This window comes from Coccomyxa subellipsoidea (genome assembly GCF_000258705.1).
Source record: "Coccomyxa subellipsoidea C-169, whole genome shotgun sequence".
NCBI classification, from domain to species: Eukaryota; Viridiplantae; Chlorophyta; class Trebouxiophyceae; family Coccomyxaceae; genus Coccomyxa; species Coccomyxa subellipsoidea.
Genome location: NW_005178033.1, coordinates 1,610,095 through 1,623,769, shown reverse-complemented (window position 1 = coordinate 1,623,769; position 13,675 = coordinate 1,610,095). Strand labels below are relative to the sequence as shown.

General features: G+C 51.2%; 5 protein-coding genes across 5 annotated transcripts; 3 read left to right on the top strand and 2 right to left on the bottom strand.

Moving 5' to 3' along the window:
- The first annotated feature begins 156 nt into the window (after positions 1-156).
- On the top strand, positions 157-1,934 carry COCSUDRAFT_29709 (UBC-like protein). Its single transcript, XM_005646927.1, has 5 exons — positions 157-357; positions 496-605; positions 728-846; positions 967-1,184; positions 1,412-1,934. The coding sequence occupies exons 1-5, from the start codon at positions 301-303 to the stop codon at positions 1,595-1,597; spliced, it is 690 nt and encodes a 229-aa protein (XP_005646984.1). The 5' UTR covers positions 157-300; the 3' UTR covers positions 1,598-1,934.
- COCSUDRAFT_53813 (hypothetical protein) lies at positions 1,915-4,224 on the bottom strand. Its single transcript, XM_005646926.1, has 7 exons — positions 3,887-4,224; positions 3,578-3,730; positions 3,429-3,458; positions 3,172-3,330; positions 2,822-3,043; positions 2,568-2,707; positions 1,915-2,415 (listed from the first exon to the last, which is right to left on the bottom strand). Exons 1-7 carry the CDS (start codon positions 4,043-4,045, stop codon positions 2,238-2,240), a joined length of 1,041 nt encoding a protein of 346 aa, XP_005646983.1. The 5' UTR covers positions 4,046-4,224; the 3' UTR covers positions 1,915-2,237.
- Positions 4,225-5,493: 1,269 nt separating this feature from the next.
- On the top strand, positions 5,494-7,356 carry COCSUDRAFT_37061 (hypothetical protein; the record flags this gene model as incomplete). Its single annotated transcript, XM_005646925.1, has 6 exons — positions 5,494-5,601; positions 5,711-5,872; positions 6,049-6,278; positions 6,447-6,688; positions 6,926-7,049; positions 7,185-7,356. The coding sequence occupies 6 exons, from the start codon at positions 5,494-5,496 to the stop codon at positions 7,354-7,356; spliced, it is 1,038 nt and encodes a 345-aa protein (XP_005646982.1).
- Positions 7,357-7,764: 408 nt separating this feature from the next.
- Positions 7,765-8,849, bottom strand: COCSUDRAFT_42744 (hypothetical protein; the record flags this gene model as incomplete). The annotated part of the gene is made up of 4 exons (XM_005646924.1): positions 7,765-7,936; positions 8,229-8,356; positions 8,502-8,664; positions 8,764-8,849. The coding sequence occupies 4 exons, from the start codon at positions 8,847-8,849 to the stop codon at positions 7,765-7,767; spliced, it is 549 nt and encodes a 182-aa protein (XP_005646981.1).
- A 559-nt stretch (positions 8,850-9,408) lies between these two features.
- On the top strand, positions 9,409-12,581 carry COCSUDRAFT_66625 (hypothetical protein; the record flags this gene model as incomplete). Its single annotated transcript, XM_005646923.1, has 10 exons — positions 9,409-9,727; positions 9,865-9,940; positions 10,094-10,170; positions 10,296-10,490; positions 10,649-10,859; positions 10,990-11,116; positions 11,247-11,284; positions 11,413-11,526; positions 11,735-12,112; positions 12,313-12,581. Exons 1-10 carry the CDS (start codon positions 9,542-9,544, stop codon positions 12,579-12,581), a joined length of 1,671 nt encoding a protein of 556 aa, XP_005646980.1. The 5' UTR covers positions 9,409-9,541.
- Between the last annotated feature and the right edge of the window lie 1,094 nt (positions 12,582-13,675).

Below are 13,675 nucleotides of genomic sequence, written 5' to 3'. Positions count from 1 at the left end.
GGAACAATTATTCGTGTTCAGGGCTTGTATATTTGAAATCAAATCAAAAGGTACTTCTGAAGCCGCTATCCTTGCAACTGGAATTGGGACTTGGTGAGTCATCATTCTCGTCCGAGAATTTGCTGTCCGATCTAGTCCTTCCCACAAGTTCAGTCCATTTCTTGGTTCTCTTGGATAGCAATAGTAAGGTACCTTATACAGAGCAATCTTCGCAGATGCATAGGGCCCAGCAAAGCACACTTTCATAAAAATGGCCAGCAAACCAGGTCCAGCAGATGGCCAGCAATCATTTTGACTGGAATGGCTAGTAAAGCTTGTGTCAACAGGCTGCAGAAAGAGTACAAGTCCTTATTGAAGGTGCGCTTGCATCATATTCGCTGGTATCTTCGTTGCACTACCGCTGTGGTTTGTCTTCTTCTGGGGGGCATCTGTGGCACTTAGAATAAGCAGCTATGTCCCATCGATCTAATGATCTGAAACATCTGACGCGTTCAGGATCCCGTACCCAACATCAAAGCACATCCTTCGCCCAGCAACCTTCTGGAGTGGCATTACGTTCTTGAAGGTTCAGCCAATAGCGACTATGAGAGCGGAGTGTACCATGGGTGAGGATTCTCCTGCTACTTCAGAACAGGATTTAGCTCCATGAATGCCAGTCAATCTTCGTCTAAAAGGGGATTTCTTATTGGCCTTGAGTATGGCTTGAGAAGTTAGAGTGCTCGTGCAGGAAAGTTATCTTTTCACAGCAGTACCCTTACAAACCACCTTCCATCATCATGTTGACTCCCAGCGGGCGATTTGCAGTCCAGCAGAAGTTGTGCTTGTCCATGTCGGACTTCCATCCTGGTGCGTAACAGCAACTGCCTGCAGCTTCTCACAACTTCTCCAGTGCTGGCAGATCTCTCCACAGATCTGCATGCTCGATGCTGACCTTTGCTTAATATTACGATTCCCTTGTGAATGCAGAATCGTGGAATCCCATGTGGAGTGTTGGGACCATCCTGAACGGACTGCTGTCCTTCATGAACGAAGTGGCACACACCACAGGGAGCATTGCCACAAGCAAGGCAGAGAAGAGGCGGCTTGCCAAACTTTCCCTGGAGTTCAATCTGCGCAATCCAATGTTCAGGAAGCTCTTTTCCGAGTACATCGCTGAGCAGAAGCGCCGACTTGAGGCCGAGCAGGTGTGCGTGCTCTCGTGCTTCATCATGTCAGCAACGTCTAGGGCTGAGCAGATGTTTATAAAGAGATACTTCCACCAAACTGCAGGAAGAACAGCCAGATCTGAGCACCCGTGTCATCAGGAGCATGGGCTTTGGGCGCATCATCCAAGATGTTGTGCTTCCTCCACGCTCACTTATTGCCTGTTCCTGTTAAAAGCATCATGCCATATTTTGGAATTGCTGAGCAGGAATTGGCGAGTCGCAACATGGCGATGGGGCAAACAGGCGACGCAAGTGAGGCAGCACCATCAAATCCCAACAACGGCTGGTCGCTGCTGGCATCAGCATCATTAGCGTGCATTCTGTTGGCCATCCTGCTGCTGCCATTCCTGTCCCAGAGCAATCCAAATCATAACAGCCATCTAGTCACTTAAGCTTTAGCTGTTTTAGCAAGTGATGGCACATGCAGAGCTGTTGTGCACCTGTGCACACATCTCATGCAGGCTGCTATAAATGGCCAGAAGTGTACGTGTGATCGCACACTAATTGTATATCTGCCTCGTTTGGCCAAAGCCACCGATCACAAGTGTCGACAGCTTGCGTGTTTAAGTCATGCATTTTTTGTTGCTGTAGAATGGGTGCATATGCATGCTAGTGGAAATAAGTACCATTCTGTGACATAGATCTAGAGGTGGTTGGTTCGTAGTGACTGAAATTATTGCGTCATATCTCAGATCTGAACACAAGCATGATCCTTGTAACTTGCAGAGGTCATGCATCTTGCTCTCGAAAGCATAACCTCCACCTGGAAGCTGGTCACGGGGACTCCTGCGCCCTTTAATACTGGAGGTGAAGAGGGGACAACAATAAGTTTCTTTTAAGGGACGCTAGGATGCCTTTATTGCACATGGAAGCTGCATCTTCTTGAAGAAGTTCTTGATCTAGATCTTCTCGAAGATCTTGACATGGAGTACAATGTGCTAAAGAGTACCATGATGGCACTGCAATCCCGCATCAACGCTGAAGTTTCCAAATTGGGAATACAGACTTGTTGCATCCGTCAACTTTTAGGCGCTATACAGCTGCGGTTTCCCCTTGGGCTGCTGGCAATATCCTATGGAGATCGAGCAGTATGCTTGGCAGCTTTTCGCCAAAGTACAGTTTTGTGTTATTTGCTATTGCTTGCATAAAAGCCACCTGAATGTACTCTGGTGTGAGTTTGGCTTTATTTGCCTCAGCCTCTCGGATTGTCCTGCATGCACAGCATAACCCTTTTTTTAAAATATATGGGCAAAATAAAAAAAATGCTCCCTAAATCCTGCAGCATACATGCATCAGCACGCATATAGAAAGCCAGCAAAGGCAAATCTAAGGCCATCAGATAGACTCTTGTATGACTCACACCTGTAGTAGTCTGAGTCTGCAAGCATCCGTTGCTTTGCAAGGTACATCTCGTTCTGAATGGTCTCCCGCATCTGCTCTGCCTGCCTCTCTGCAAGCAGCTGCTGCATGTGTATCCTACTGGTCTCAGCCTCCTTCTCTGCCTGCATTGAAGCAATGCATGCCCATGGTTTGACAAGATCTCTGGCAAAACAAGTGGATCTGCACCAGATACTACTCAGCTGAAGGAAGAGTGTCGAGAGGTGCAAAGCCCTCACTATCATCACTGCCCGCCGGTGTTCTGTTTCAGCCTCCTGCGTCACGACAAGAGCTCGTTCTCTCGCCACTCCCACCCGGGTCCGCTCCGCTTCCATGGCCTCATAGTTTGCCTCTATGGCAGGTGGCAGCCGCGGCTTTGTCACCCGCACACTGAAGATCTCTATGCCTGGTGCAAACTTTGTGCAGTCTGCTTGCAGGGCGTCCTTCAAGATCTCATCAATCTGCGTTCGAGGACATAGCAATCGTCATGATTTCTACACATGGCAGAATTTGGGCATCACAAATAATGAGGCGTGGTTTCTAGAAGGCACACTCGGGCACTTTGTCTTACTGTCAAGGCGTGCCTTACCTGATCAAACTTGTCAATGTAGATATCCTGCAGTGTGGAATGGGAGCAAAGCTGATTCATTTCATGATGAATCTTGGAAAAGATCCACAGATTGTCATAGTCCTCGCCATATGCCCTAATAGTTTCCAAAACATACTCTTTCTTCAACCTGTTAACGACCTGCACAGCACCAGATCTCGGATTCAGTTCATGATCAAGTGAACGTGGCTTTGAGCAAACAAATTGTGACATGCCAGACCTTGAAGCGCAAGTCGCACCTCAACTTTGTCAAAATAAACCATAACCCCCTGCGCTGCCATAAAGCCGAATCACCCCAAAATTTTTACTCTGCAGCTGAGGATACGTCGCATCCATGCCTTGCTGAGAAGGGAAAAGCAGGTCAAGGTACTTCATCTGCGCAACCCACCTTCGTGCCGCATGGTATGTCAGCTACCTTGTCTGTTTGCAAGGTCACCTGGATGGGTGAAAAGAGATCCAAGAAGGGCAGTTTCAGCCTCAAGCCCGGCTCAGTGACTCTCGAAAGCAATGATCCTCCGCGCCAGTACACTCCCACATGACCCTGTCAAGTTTTTCAGAAGATTCTTCTGAATTTCTCGGTCTACAACCAGGGGGTTGCGTACGATGCCTCGTTCTCACCGTCAATCTTGTGAACAATGAGCACTTCAGATGCATGCGACCTTGTCACATGACATTCATTTGGTTCTTCAAGCCTCACCTCGGGGACCGAATGTAAGGAAAATTTCAAGAAGACTGCCAACAGGAGACTTCCTATCACGATGTAATTAAGTGTCGATAATAACACATTCCCTCGTTGCTGAATCACTCGTGGCTGGTCGTTAGCAAACCGCGGCACTGGCCCACTGCTGGAACTCATCTCTTTATTGTTAGCCTTACGGACTACTAATCTGACCACATGTCTAGTTGGTCTTTCTGAACAATAAGTGTCGGTTAGGATGTGAAGTACGAAGATGGAAACGCTTTTGCCAATCTAACAAGTGAACGGAATTGACATAACACACATCATGATATTCTGTGTTCACCTACAGTTTTCCTTCCGGCATCGGGACAAAGAAACGAGTGCGCATTAGATTTCTGTTGAGGTCGATTCGTCAGCATTTGTCATGGTTTCATAAGTGCCCTGCGCTGCAGCTCGCTTCCACGACAGTCCCCACACAAAGGGCAGCCTTGATGCAGCCTCCTGCTCCGCACACAAGATCTACAACAGACGAGGACGATGATTTTGACGAGTTCATTGATCAGCAGGTAAGGCCTTGATGTGGAATTTCACGTCATGCAGCCATCAGTCTGTTGCTTTTATTCTATCGTATATCGTCACATCTGCAAGATGCTAGATTAGGGTGTTGAGCATTTCATTATCGTGCAGGGGTGTGGTCGGGTCTTCGCAAAACTAGAGGTGAGTTTGACGGTCAATGGCCATCGCTTTGCTCTCTACTTCGCTCGTGCTCGACCTGTGACTGGAATTCTTGTTTGTCTTCAGGTCTGTCTGGCAGAGAACAACCGTGATTGGCGGGCCTGCCAGAAAGGTGCAGAGTTGACACAGCTATTTTGCAGAGTTGCGATTTCTGTTGTACTAGGAAACAAACAATCTAAAATCTTCGTGACCCAGGGACAATTTGCTGCAGAAGTACAAGCTTGGAGGGACTGCTACGAAAAGTCCCAGCAGGCACAAGATCAACCAGGAGAAGGGGAGCTCAAGTGATGCTACCCTGCCTTGACATTTGAGTCTGACAGCCAAGCAAGGCATGAGCCAAGTGTCAGTACCGCTACTCTATAGGCACATCCTCCGCGCTGCCAAGCAGTTCCCGAGCATCAAGCGGGACGGCATAGTTCAGGAAATAAAGCTGGAGTTTGCTGCTAATAAGGTGTGTCTCAAAGAGCCCTTTGACATTTGAGTGCCTAGGTTCCATTTCATAAAGACATGACTGGACTGAATTGAATTGTACAGTGGAAGCAATTCACACTGGTTTGGTGCATGCAGAACCTGTCCTCCCTCGAAGAGATTCAAAGACAGCGGGCGCTGGCAGTGAGTTCTCTACGGCAGCTAGAAGAGTACGTGGGAATTTCAAGGGATGATTCACCGCAATGGGAAGTTTTCTTGAAGGGACCAGCTAATGCCTCGTGAGGTAATTCTGCCCCATAGGGATGCTGTGCAATTTTGAGGATTTTCCCAATGAGTGTCAGATTTACTATCTCGATTTGACTTAGCCTGTCAATCCATTGGGATTGAGAGGATTGCTTGTGTGTGCAACAGCGCGCATGCTACGCACATTGAACCCCTGCCCTCTGGACCGGAGTCGCCAAATGGGTTCATGTGCTGTGGATGTCTTTCGGGTCCTATTTTGCGGGCAGGAATTCAATTGGGGTTACAAATTCACCAAAGAGGCGCTGCAAGATGATGCAGAGATAGAGGTGAGGCTTTCTGGCTGGCATGCATGCATCAAGCACTGCATGCTGCTTAACATTATGATACTCCTGCTTTTGTCCGCTTCATGACTGAGGACCAGTGTTCCTGTGTTAGGTGTCCTGCTGCCCGCGTGAGGAGGTCGGACAGCACATTGGATCTACAGACTTGGCAGTGCCCCTGATGGCCCGACTGGACTCTTACATGCTTTCCAGAGCACCACGCCTGAAGGCGATACTGCAGTATGGAGTCGGCGTGGAAGGAATTGATATCCCAGCGGTGCTTTTCGCAGCCATTGCGCCCATCCTGAAGACTTGCAACTGGAAACTCTTTGCTTCATTCAAACATTTGCTATTTCTGGGATCAGATTGTCTCTGTATGGGTTCCATAGACTGGCAGCATGCTGGAGTCTATAAAAGTGTCAGATGCCAAGGAGCACTGGTTTCTCTGCACAGGCGACAGAGAGGGGCATCTGGGTGTCAAACATCCCGAGCGAGGGGACTGGGAACGCGCTCTCCTGTGCAGAAATGGCAATCTATTTGACCCTGGCCTGCTTGCGCTCTTCACATGCATGCGCGGAGTCCATTGCCGAGAGGCGAGTCGGCGTGCCACTCGGCCGCACCTTGTTTGGCACCAATGTGCTCATTGTCGGCTTTGGGGGCATTGCAAAGGAGCTTCTGCCACGGTACTGAGCTCCCACTCTGGCTGCCCTTGCTGCCTTATTTTGACCAGATACTTCCGAGGGAAGCTCTCTGCATTCGAGCATGCATTTATTCCAGATGTGCCTGGCGCAAAACATGCTCTCTTGACAGTTATCTCAAGCACGGAGCCTGACAAAAGCCGTGTGAGGCAGGCTGCGTCCATTTGGGGCGCGGGTGACGGCTGTGCGGCGGAGCTCATGGGGCCAGGCAGCGGATGCGTCTGCAGAGGCCCTGCTGGATGACAAGGGCGGCTGGGGTGACATGCGCCGCTTTGCTGCTGGCGCTGATGTCATCATCGTCGCCTGCTCCCAGGACAGCTCATCCATGGGCTTTGTGAACGAAGATCTTTTGTCTGCCTGCAAGCGCGGCGTCATCATTGTCAACGTCGCCAGAGGTGTGTTCCTTGCAACACAAGCCCCTTGATATGTTGTCCTGGCACGCTGGCTGCTTGCACAATTTTGTTGCAAAAGGCGCTAGTCTCGAACACAAATGCAGTAGCAGTCCCTGCAATGCAATCTAGTGGGGCGTAAAAAACATTACATGTATATTAATAAGCACAGCGGATCGGATTGTTGTACATGCTTTCAGAAGCCGCATTCCTGAACTGCTGCGTTTGGTGCGAAACCATCAGGTGGTCTGCTGGACTACAGTGCTGTGCGTGCTGGCCTGAAGAGCGGCCACATTGGCGGCCTTGGCTTGGATGTCCACTGGACAGAGCCATTTGATCCCCAGGACTGGGTAGCTCAGCACCCCAGGTGTGACCATCACCACCCCACCAAATAATTGTCTGCTTGGGACAACAATTTACTCCATGCAAGTACATTCCTGTTGAAAGAGCAGTGAGTTCATGGCAAGAATGACTGAGAAAGAGGGGTGTGACACGTGCACAGGGTTGTTCTGACGCCCCATGTGGCGGGCGTGACGGAGCTCAGCTATCGAGCAATGGCTCAGATCGTTGCACAAGAGGCTCGGCGCCTTCATCGTGGCCTGCCGCCCACCATCCAGCTGGCTGCTGTCCCCCATCCAAGAACCGGGGTTGCGACCAAACCTCAAAGCAGCTGACTAAATAAATGTGATATCTTGTGACTGACATACACTGGATGTAGATTTCTGTGTCTGGGTCGAAATGAAGCTCCGTAGTCAGTTAGCGAGACTTAGTAATTAGCTGTTTTGAGGGTACATTGTTTGTTTGTGCTCAACCTCGTATGTTTTATTAGCCAATTCGTTGCAATGTGGACCTCTAACACATGAAGAAGCCCTTCCTGTCTGAGACTGGTGGTGAACAATTCTTGTATTGATTTCACACAGAGGTTTACGCGCTCGGAATGTGCATGTCAAATGTCCCTGGCAGATTATGTCCAGCAACAAGACTTCTGTAGAGGCTGGCACCCTTATTCTCGAGCAGCATCATAATAGGCGCTTGAGCATGTCCAGTCTGTACAGGACAGTGGGAGCATATCCAAGGCACTGTCACTTGACCTTCTTGTAGCCCTTCTCAAGTCCACTCATGAGCTTGTTGCTGTAGCTCTTCTCAAAGTCAGTCAAAAGCTTCTGCACCTCTGCTGCGAATTTTTCCTCGTGCAGGAAGCCCTTGTCATCATAGAACTCTGTCAGGCTCCGAGACAGGATGGCACTGTCCTTCCTGCAAACACGAAGCAGCACAGCCTGTGAAGCTTTGCACTGCTCCACTGACTGTGTTTTCAAGCAATATTCAGTCCGCCCAGTGCTGGGGAGGAGCTCGCCAATGTCAGGGCACCAGAACATGGCCTGCATAAATAAGTATGGAGCTGCAGGAACAAGGACTAAGGCGCTCGAAACAGCAGGAAAATCACAGATCGATGAAAGTAGAGGACTACGATATGATGAAGCTAGTGCCGACGTGCGGGCCATTTCCTAGTGGGACTACCTTGTTGATCAGCATTGCACAGGCGTACCTGGGATCATGTCGCCACAAGTTGGCGATCGAGACCACTCGATTCCGGTCACTGTCCAGCACCAGCTTGTACTCATCAGAGTAGCGCGGTAAGCGTGATGACAGACGCAACACCAAATCGCCAGCCACCTGCCATCAAGGGACTGTGGTCATCATGGTGCCCCAGGTTTGCAAACCACTTTGCAAATTATGCTGTGAATGCATAGGTCACGCAGTGTGGGTGGCATAGTGTGCTTTGTCCAAGTCATGGCCACGAGGTTTACACTGAGCTCACCTTTTTGGGCTTTGTGATGAGGAAGCTGTCCTCTTCTGCGAGGGAGGTGAAGACAGAGAGCGCTGCACTTCCTACGCCATAGAACACTAGGCACAGCAGGAGGATGAGCCAATTGTCTGGATACTTCTTGGGGTAGAATTGTGCCAGTAGAGCAATCGCAATCCTGCATGCATTGTCAATTGGGTTAGATTTGCTTTTACCAAATGTCTGAGAACAGATACAGAGAATACTTTTAGCAGGTGGGGAAACTGCAAGCACTCACGTGATGCTTCCGAGCCCAATTTTCACATTGCTAACGAAAAACTCTTCTTCGTAGCCTGCATCCAAGATGGTCTGTACACACACCATATCCTCAGACGATGAGATTGGAGGTGTAATCAAGCATAGATGTGAAGAGGGCAGGGACCGTCATTTCACTAACGTGCATCAAGAAACCATGTAAGAGTAAGTAAATCGTACAGAAACAGCACAGTCGTCCAAACCGCGCTTCAGGCCTGCTTGATCGCCGAGATTCACTGGCGATGGTGATGGGTCTTCCTTCTTAATCTGAGAACTTCCACGATCCTGGTTCGCGTCAATCTCCTTTCCAACCAACTTTCCAAGGCCTCTTGCCATGCTGTCGTGTCCCCTTGACAGGTTCTAGGTAGCGCACCAGGATAGCTCAGATGGAAAACTGAACCAAAAAGATATATAAAAATGGTGATACGCTCACAAGGTATATATCATTGCAACTGTATTTCTTGTCTCAATTTTTTTCAATTCTGGTTGATTTTCATCCCAGATCCCAGGATGGTCAGCATCACGAAGAACTTGCCAAGAAACGGACCCCCCGTTTGCCCCCCGCTGCAATCAGGTTGATCTGTGACATGAACACATACATCAAACTCATACCTCTGCTGTTAAAATAGCCGAGATATTGGAATAGTGCGCTATCTCTTGCAGATCTGGGCGCTCGACACAGTGGAACGTTGTCCAAATTTTGAGACACACAAGGTGCATAGGACTGTGACAGAGCCAAAGGTCCTTGTGAGAATAGCGAAATGGCAATGGGTCTGATGAACACGGCAGAGGAATGGAACTGTCCAATTTGCCCGGACCTTCTCTACAAGCCCACATCGGCAGTTTGTGGCCACTTGTTTTGTTTCTGGTGCATGCACAGAGCGATGAGTCCCTTTAATAGCTCACGCTGCCCTCTGTGCCGGTCTTCGTTTGGACACTTCCCAGACGTGCGTTCTCTGACTCTGATATGCCAAGTGCTAACTCTGATCTGCCGAGTATTGTGCCGTATCAGGGTTATTTCCAGAGAGCTGTGTGAGTCACCACCTATCAGGAGAAGATTCAGATAGGGGTTGTGATTGTGCAGGTGTGCAATGTGTTGCATCATTTTCTATTGCGAGCCTTCCCAGAAAGCTACGAAAGCCGTGCAGAGGAGACAAGAGGTGAGGGCAAGCTGGGTTGAAGCTAGCCAAGCATCATTTGCTGAGTTTGATCGACTTGTGCGCCCTTCTTAGCTCCACATCAGAGAAGTTACTATATTGTGCGCATTGGATGTTGGTGTGTCTTGATACATATGTTTCCCCCTTCACTGACAGAGAATGAACAAGAGGAGGAAGTCGACTCAATTGAGGTCTCTCCACCAGCGGCGATCAGTGAGAACGTCCCTGCAAAGGTACCTACTTCTCCCCTCCAGCCTCACACATACAAGTATCCTGAGACCTCACAGATACCCGCCCAGGCAATAGAGGCACGAATGCAGTGGACCACGGCCATTGACATATGGATGTTGTGGCGCAGGCGGTGCCGGCCAAGGACACGCGCTGGAGCCTGGCAGACTTCTTGTGCAGCAGGCCGGACTGTGCGCAGCTGCTGAGGGAGCCTGTCATTCTCAACTGCGGCTGCGCGGTGTGCAGCGGCTGCGTCCCAGACTCCGGCCAGCCCTGCGCTCGATGCGGCGCCATCTCCGTCACACAGCCCAAGCCCTGCACCAAGGTCTGCCTCCTCTTTGTCCTCCACCTTTCCACTGCAAGAAGTTTGCCTGGCTTTCAATGGCTGCCCTCACCAGCGGTGTCCTATTACAGCCCTGAGTCTTGCGTCCATAGGCCAAGTTCATGACAGGAGAGTGGACATGTTGTGGGCGTGTGGTGCAGATGAAGGACCTGGTGGATGAGCTGTTTCCCAGCACAGACTTTGACAGGCTGCAGAGCGGCATGCGCGCGATAGCTCAGCAGCAGCAGCAGCAGCAGCAGCAGCAGGGGGATGCTGCCCTGCCGGAGGCAGCGTGCCAGCGCGCAAAGCGCAAGACCATGGACATCAATGTGGACGCCAGCTCAGCGCCCTCTCCCTCTGAGCAACCTGAGGGTGCGCCCCTGGTGTCCCCAATTATTCTAATCAGTACACCAAGAGAATCATGATCAGTCAGAGTGCTCATGCACGGGAACCTGAGGGGAAGCAGAAATTGGCTGTGAAGAGATGGGTGATGCTGCTGCAGGGGATGTTGATCCTGATGGCGAGACAGCTGTGGATGAAGCCTTAGAAGAAGAGCAGGAGCCATCCACGCCGACTGGTCCTGCTGCTGCCATTCAGAGCCGGCTGCAAAGCAATATGACGCACTTTGGGTGCGGCTGTATGTTATGAGGACAATTGGTGACACGTGTGACTTTCACATTCACATGTTGACAACGATTGGTGTCTCAGCCTATGTTGCCCAGAAGTTGCAAGTAACGTATAGCTTTCCTTTTGTTGCAGGATCGGCTGCGACTTCTGCGGACAGTATCCTATAGTAGGTGCGAGCAACGGCTCCGCAGCATGCAACACTTTGTGTCCGTGCTCCTCCTGAGGTGGTGCGGCACCACTGGTGCCTAATTGTAAAATGGATTTGCAGTCCGCTCAAGAGTGCTAGCTGGCCTTGCAGGCAAGCGGTACCAGTGTCTGGACTGCCCAGAGCGCGTTGGCTTTGACCTCTGCGTCGCCTGCTACGAGCGCCGCTCAAATGTGCACGGCCGCTTCAACCAGCACCACACTGCAGGTCAGCCAGTCACCCTTGCCCTAGCCATCCTTGCACAAAACACTCCCATCCGCCTGAGAACTTGGCAGCATGTAGACTTGTCCATCTGCACAGATTACAGCGACACCTGGCTGCTCTTGGCAGAGTATAACCGTCATTCCTGTGGTTACAATGACCGCCGTGTGGGGAGTGAGACATGCTGAGTGGAGTTGTGTGCTGTTCTGTGCAGAGCACCGGATGAGGGAGGTGGCGGTGACGCCCAACATTCTGCACATCCTGCAGGCGGCCAACCCGGACATGGACATGTCCCAGATCCTCAACATGATGCAGATGGCCTGGGAGGAGCCCGACGCGCCCATCCCCCACGCGCACCGCGGCGGCCCCCGCCCCGCCACCGCCGACCCCTTCGCCCCAGGCAACCTCGCCGCCGCCGCCATACTCGCGCACGGCCATCTGCTGGACACCGCCGGCCCCGCGCACGGGAATGCCCCGCCAGACGCGCCCTCTGCTGCCGACGGCGAGGCCCCGGCGGCCGCCGCGGCGCAGCCGAGCGAGGACACCGGAGCACCCGCCACGCCGCCGCACCCCGCTGTGGAGCCGGCATCAGGTGGGCTACAGGTCTATACTGTAGCGCACACACTTACACACTTACACATACCACACACACTTTGAGTCCTACACCCTGCACAGTCTTGTAGGGATGTGAGAGCTTGGGTCATTGCAACGGGTGTATTGTGATGTAAATAGGCCTGTCTAGTACTGGTCCATGGGGAGGCTCATTTGATGGGGAGGCGGTGTGCTTCGCAGGCGGTGACGAGGAAATGCCACAGGCGTCCGCCTCCGGGCAGCGCCTCATGGGGCTGCAGATGGCCGATAACAGCTTCTTTGCCCTTCTCGTGCCGGTGTCTGGTGCGGCAGGCGCAGACACTGCAGCGGAAGCAGCAGGAATAGACGCATCAAACGTGGCAGACACTGCACATGCTGGGACAGCCACAGGTCAACCTGCTGAGGAGGCTGCCCAGGCCGACAGTGTAGCAGAGAGCGAGGAGGCAAATGATGTGAACGACACTGGATGATCAGCATGGCCCTGTGACTGCAGTCTGTGTGTGCGGGTATACTCAATCAAGTGCGGCGCATGTGGTGTACATCTTGTGCTGTTCTGAGCGTGGTGTGATGTACCTCATGTAGGTCTTGACATTGTCATGACCGGAGTGCCTGTGTATACGTCATTGTGTTGTCTACTTCCCACCTGTCAACCTTTTGGAGGGTATCAAATATTGATTCATTAATGTGCACAGTAATATGGCGATTAGCTGATACACTGACAGCTTTGAAGCATACAAGATGTATTAATGTTAAGCCTGTGTCATAGAACCATTTGCCGAGAAGAGCGATGCTGTTCCTTGGGCTCGAATACCGCAGTTTGATATCAGAATGAAAGTCACAACTCCTGTTGATATCAACATTGAGCACACCAAGAACCTGCTTACATTTCTGTGGCGCTAAGGCCGGCCGACATATCATGGGAACGACATTGCAATTTAGATCAAGCGTGACCACTTTACTCCGATCCGATACCCATATTCTTGCCTTAAAAGAGGTGTTTAAACAAGAGCCTGACGCAACTTATAAACACCCAAAGAGTGGAGCCTCCCCCAGTGCAGCATGTCATGATTTGCGAAGGATTCCAAAGATACATATCAAAGATCTACAGCAGCTACCAAGATCTCACACCACACACTCTCACTCAAACCAAAAACAAACCCCACAGAGCAACCTACCATCCATAGAAATTTCAATGCAGCCCCTGCTACAAGGGGGTCCAATGCTCCAAAAGCAGTGAGCTCCATTCAATGCTCACAGTTCGACTATCCTAAGCTACATGTACAGAGCAGAGCTACATTACAGGGTATCTTTTACAGGATGCGCATGCCGCCTGACCAATTGCAGTGGGCCTAACCTACCAATACTGTACCGATGGCACTAATTCTTGCAGTGGACCCAGAAGCTCAATCCACCCCTCAGAAATGGGTGCTGAGGCAGGAGCGGGGGATGAGGATGCTGATGGATGCGCGCAGCGTGAGGTTGGGCACCAGGTCCTTGTGCTTGAGGGGCTGCCCGGTGCGGGGGCTGACCCCCGTGGTCGCCATCCAGGCCTCGATGGCCGAAC

Coding starts and splice junctions, on each gene's coding strand:
- COCSUDRAFT_53813 (XM_005646926.1), bottom strand. CDS start 4,045: ATGAGTTCCAGCAGTGGGCCAGTGCCGCGGTTTGCTAACGACCAGCCA. Junction 3,459..3,577: donor ACATACCATGCGGCACGAAG/GTGGGTTGCGCA, acceptor ATGGCAGCGCAG/GGGGTTATGGTTTATTTTGA. Junction 2,416..2,567: donor GCAGACTCAGACTACTACAG/GTGTGAGTCATA, acceptor CTGTGCATGCAG/GACAATCCGAGAGGCTGAGG.
- COCSUDRAFT_29709 (XM_005646927.1), top strand. CDS start 301: ATGGCTAGTAAAGCTTGTGTCAACAGGCTGCAGAAAGAGTACAAGTCC. Junction 358..495: donor AGTACAAGTCCTTATTGAAG/GTGCGCTTGCAT, acceptor TGACGCGTTCAG/GATCCCGTACCCAACATCAA. Junction 847..966: donor CATGTCGGACTTCCATCCTG/GTGCGTAACAGC, acceptor TTGTGAATGCAG/AATCGTGGAATCCCATGTGG.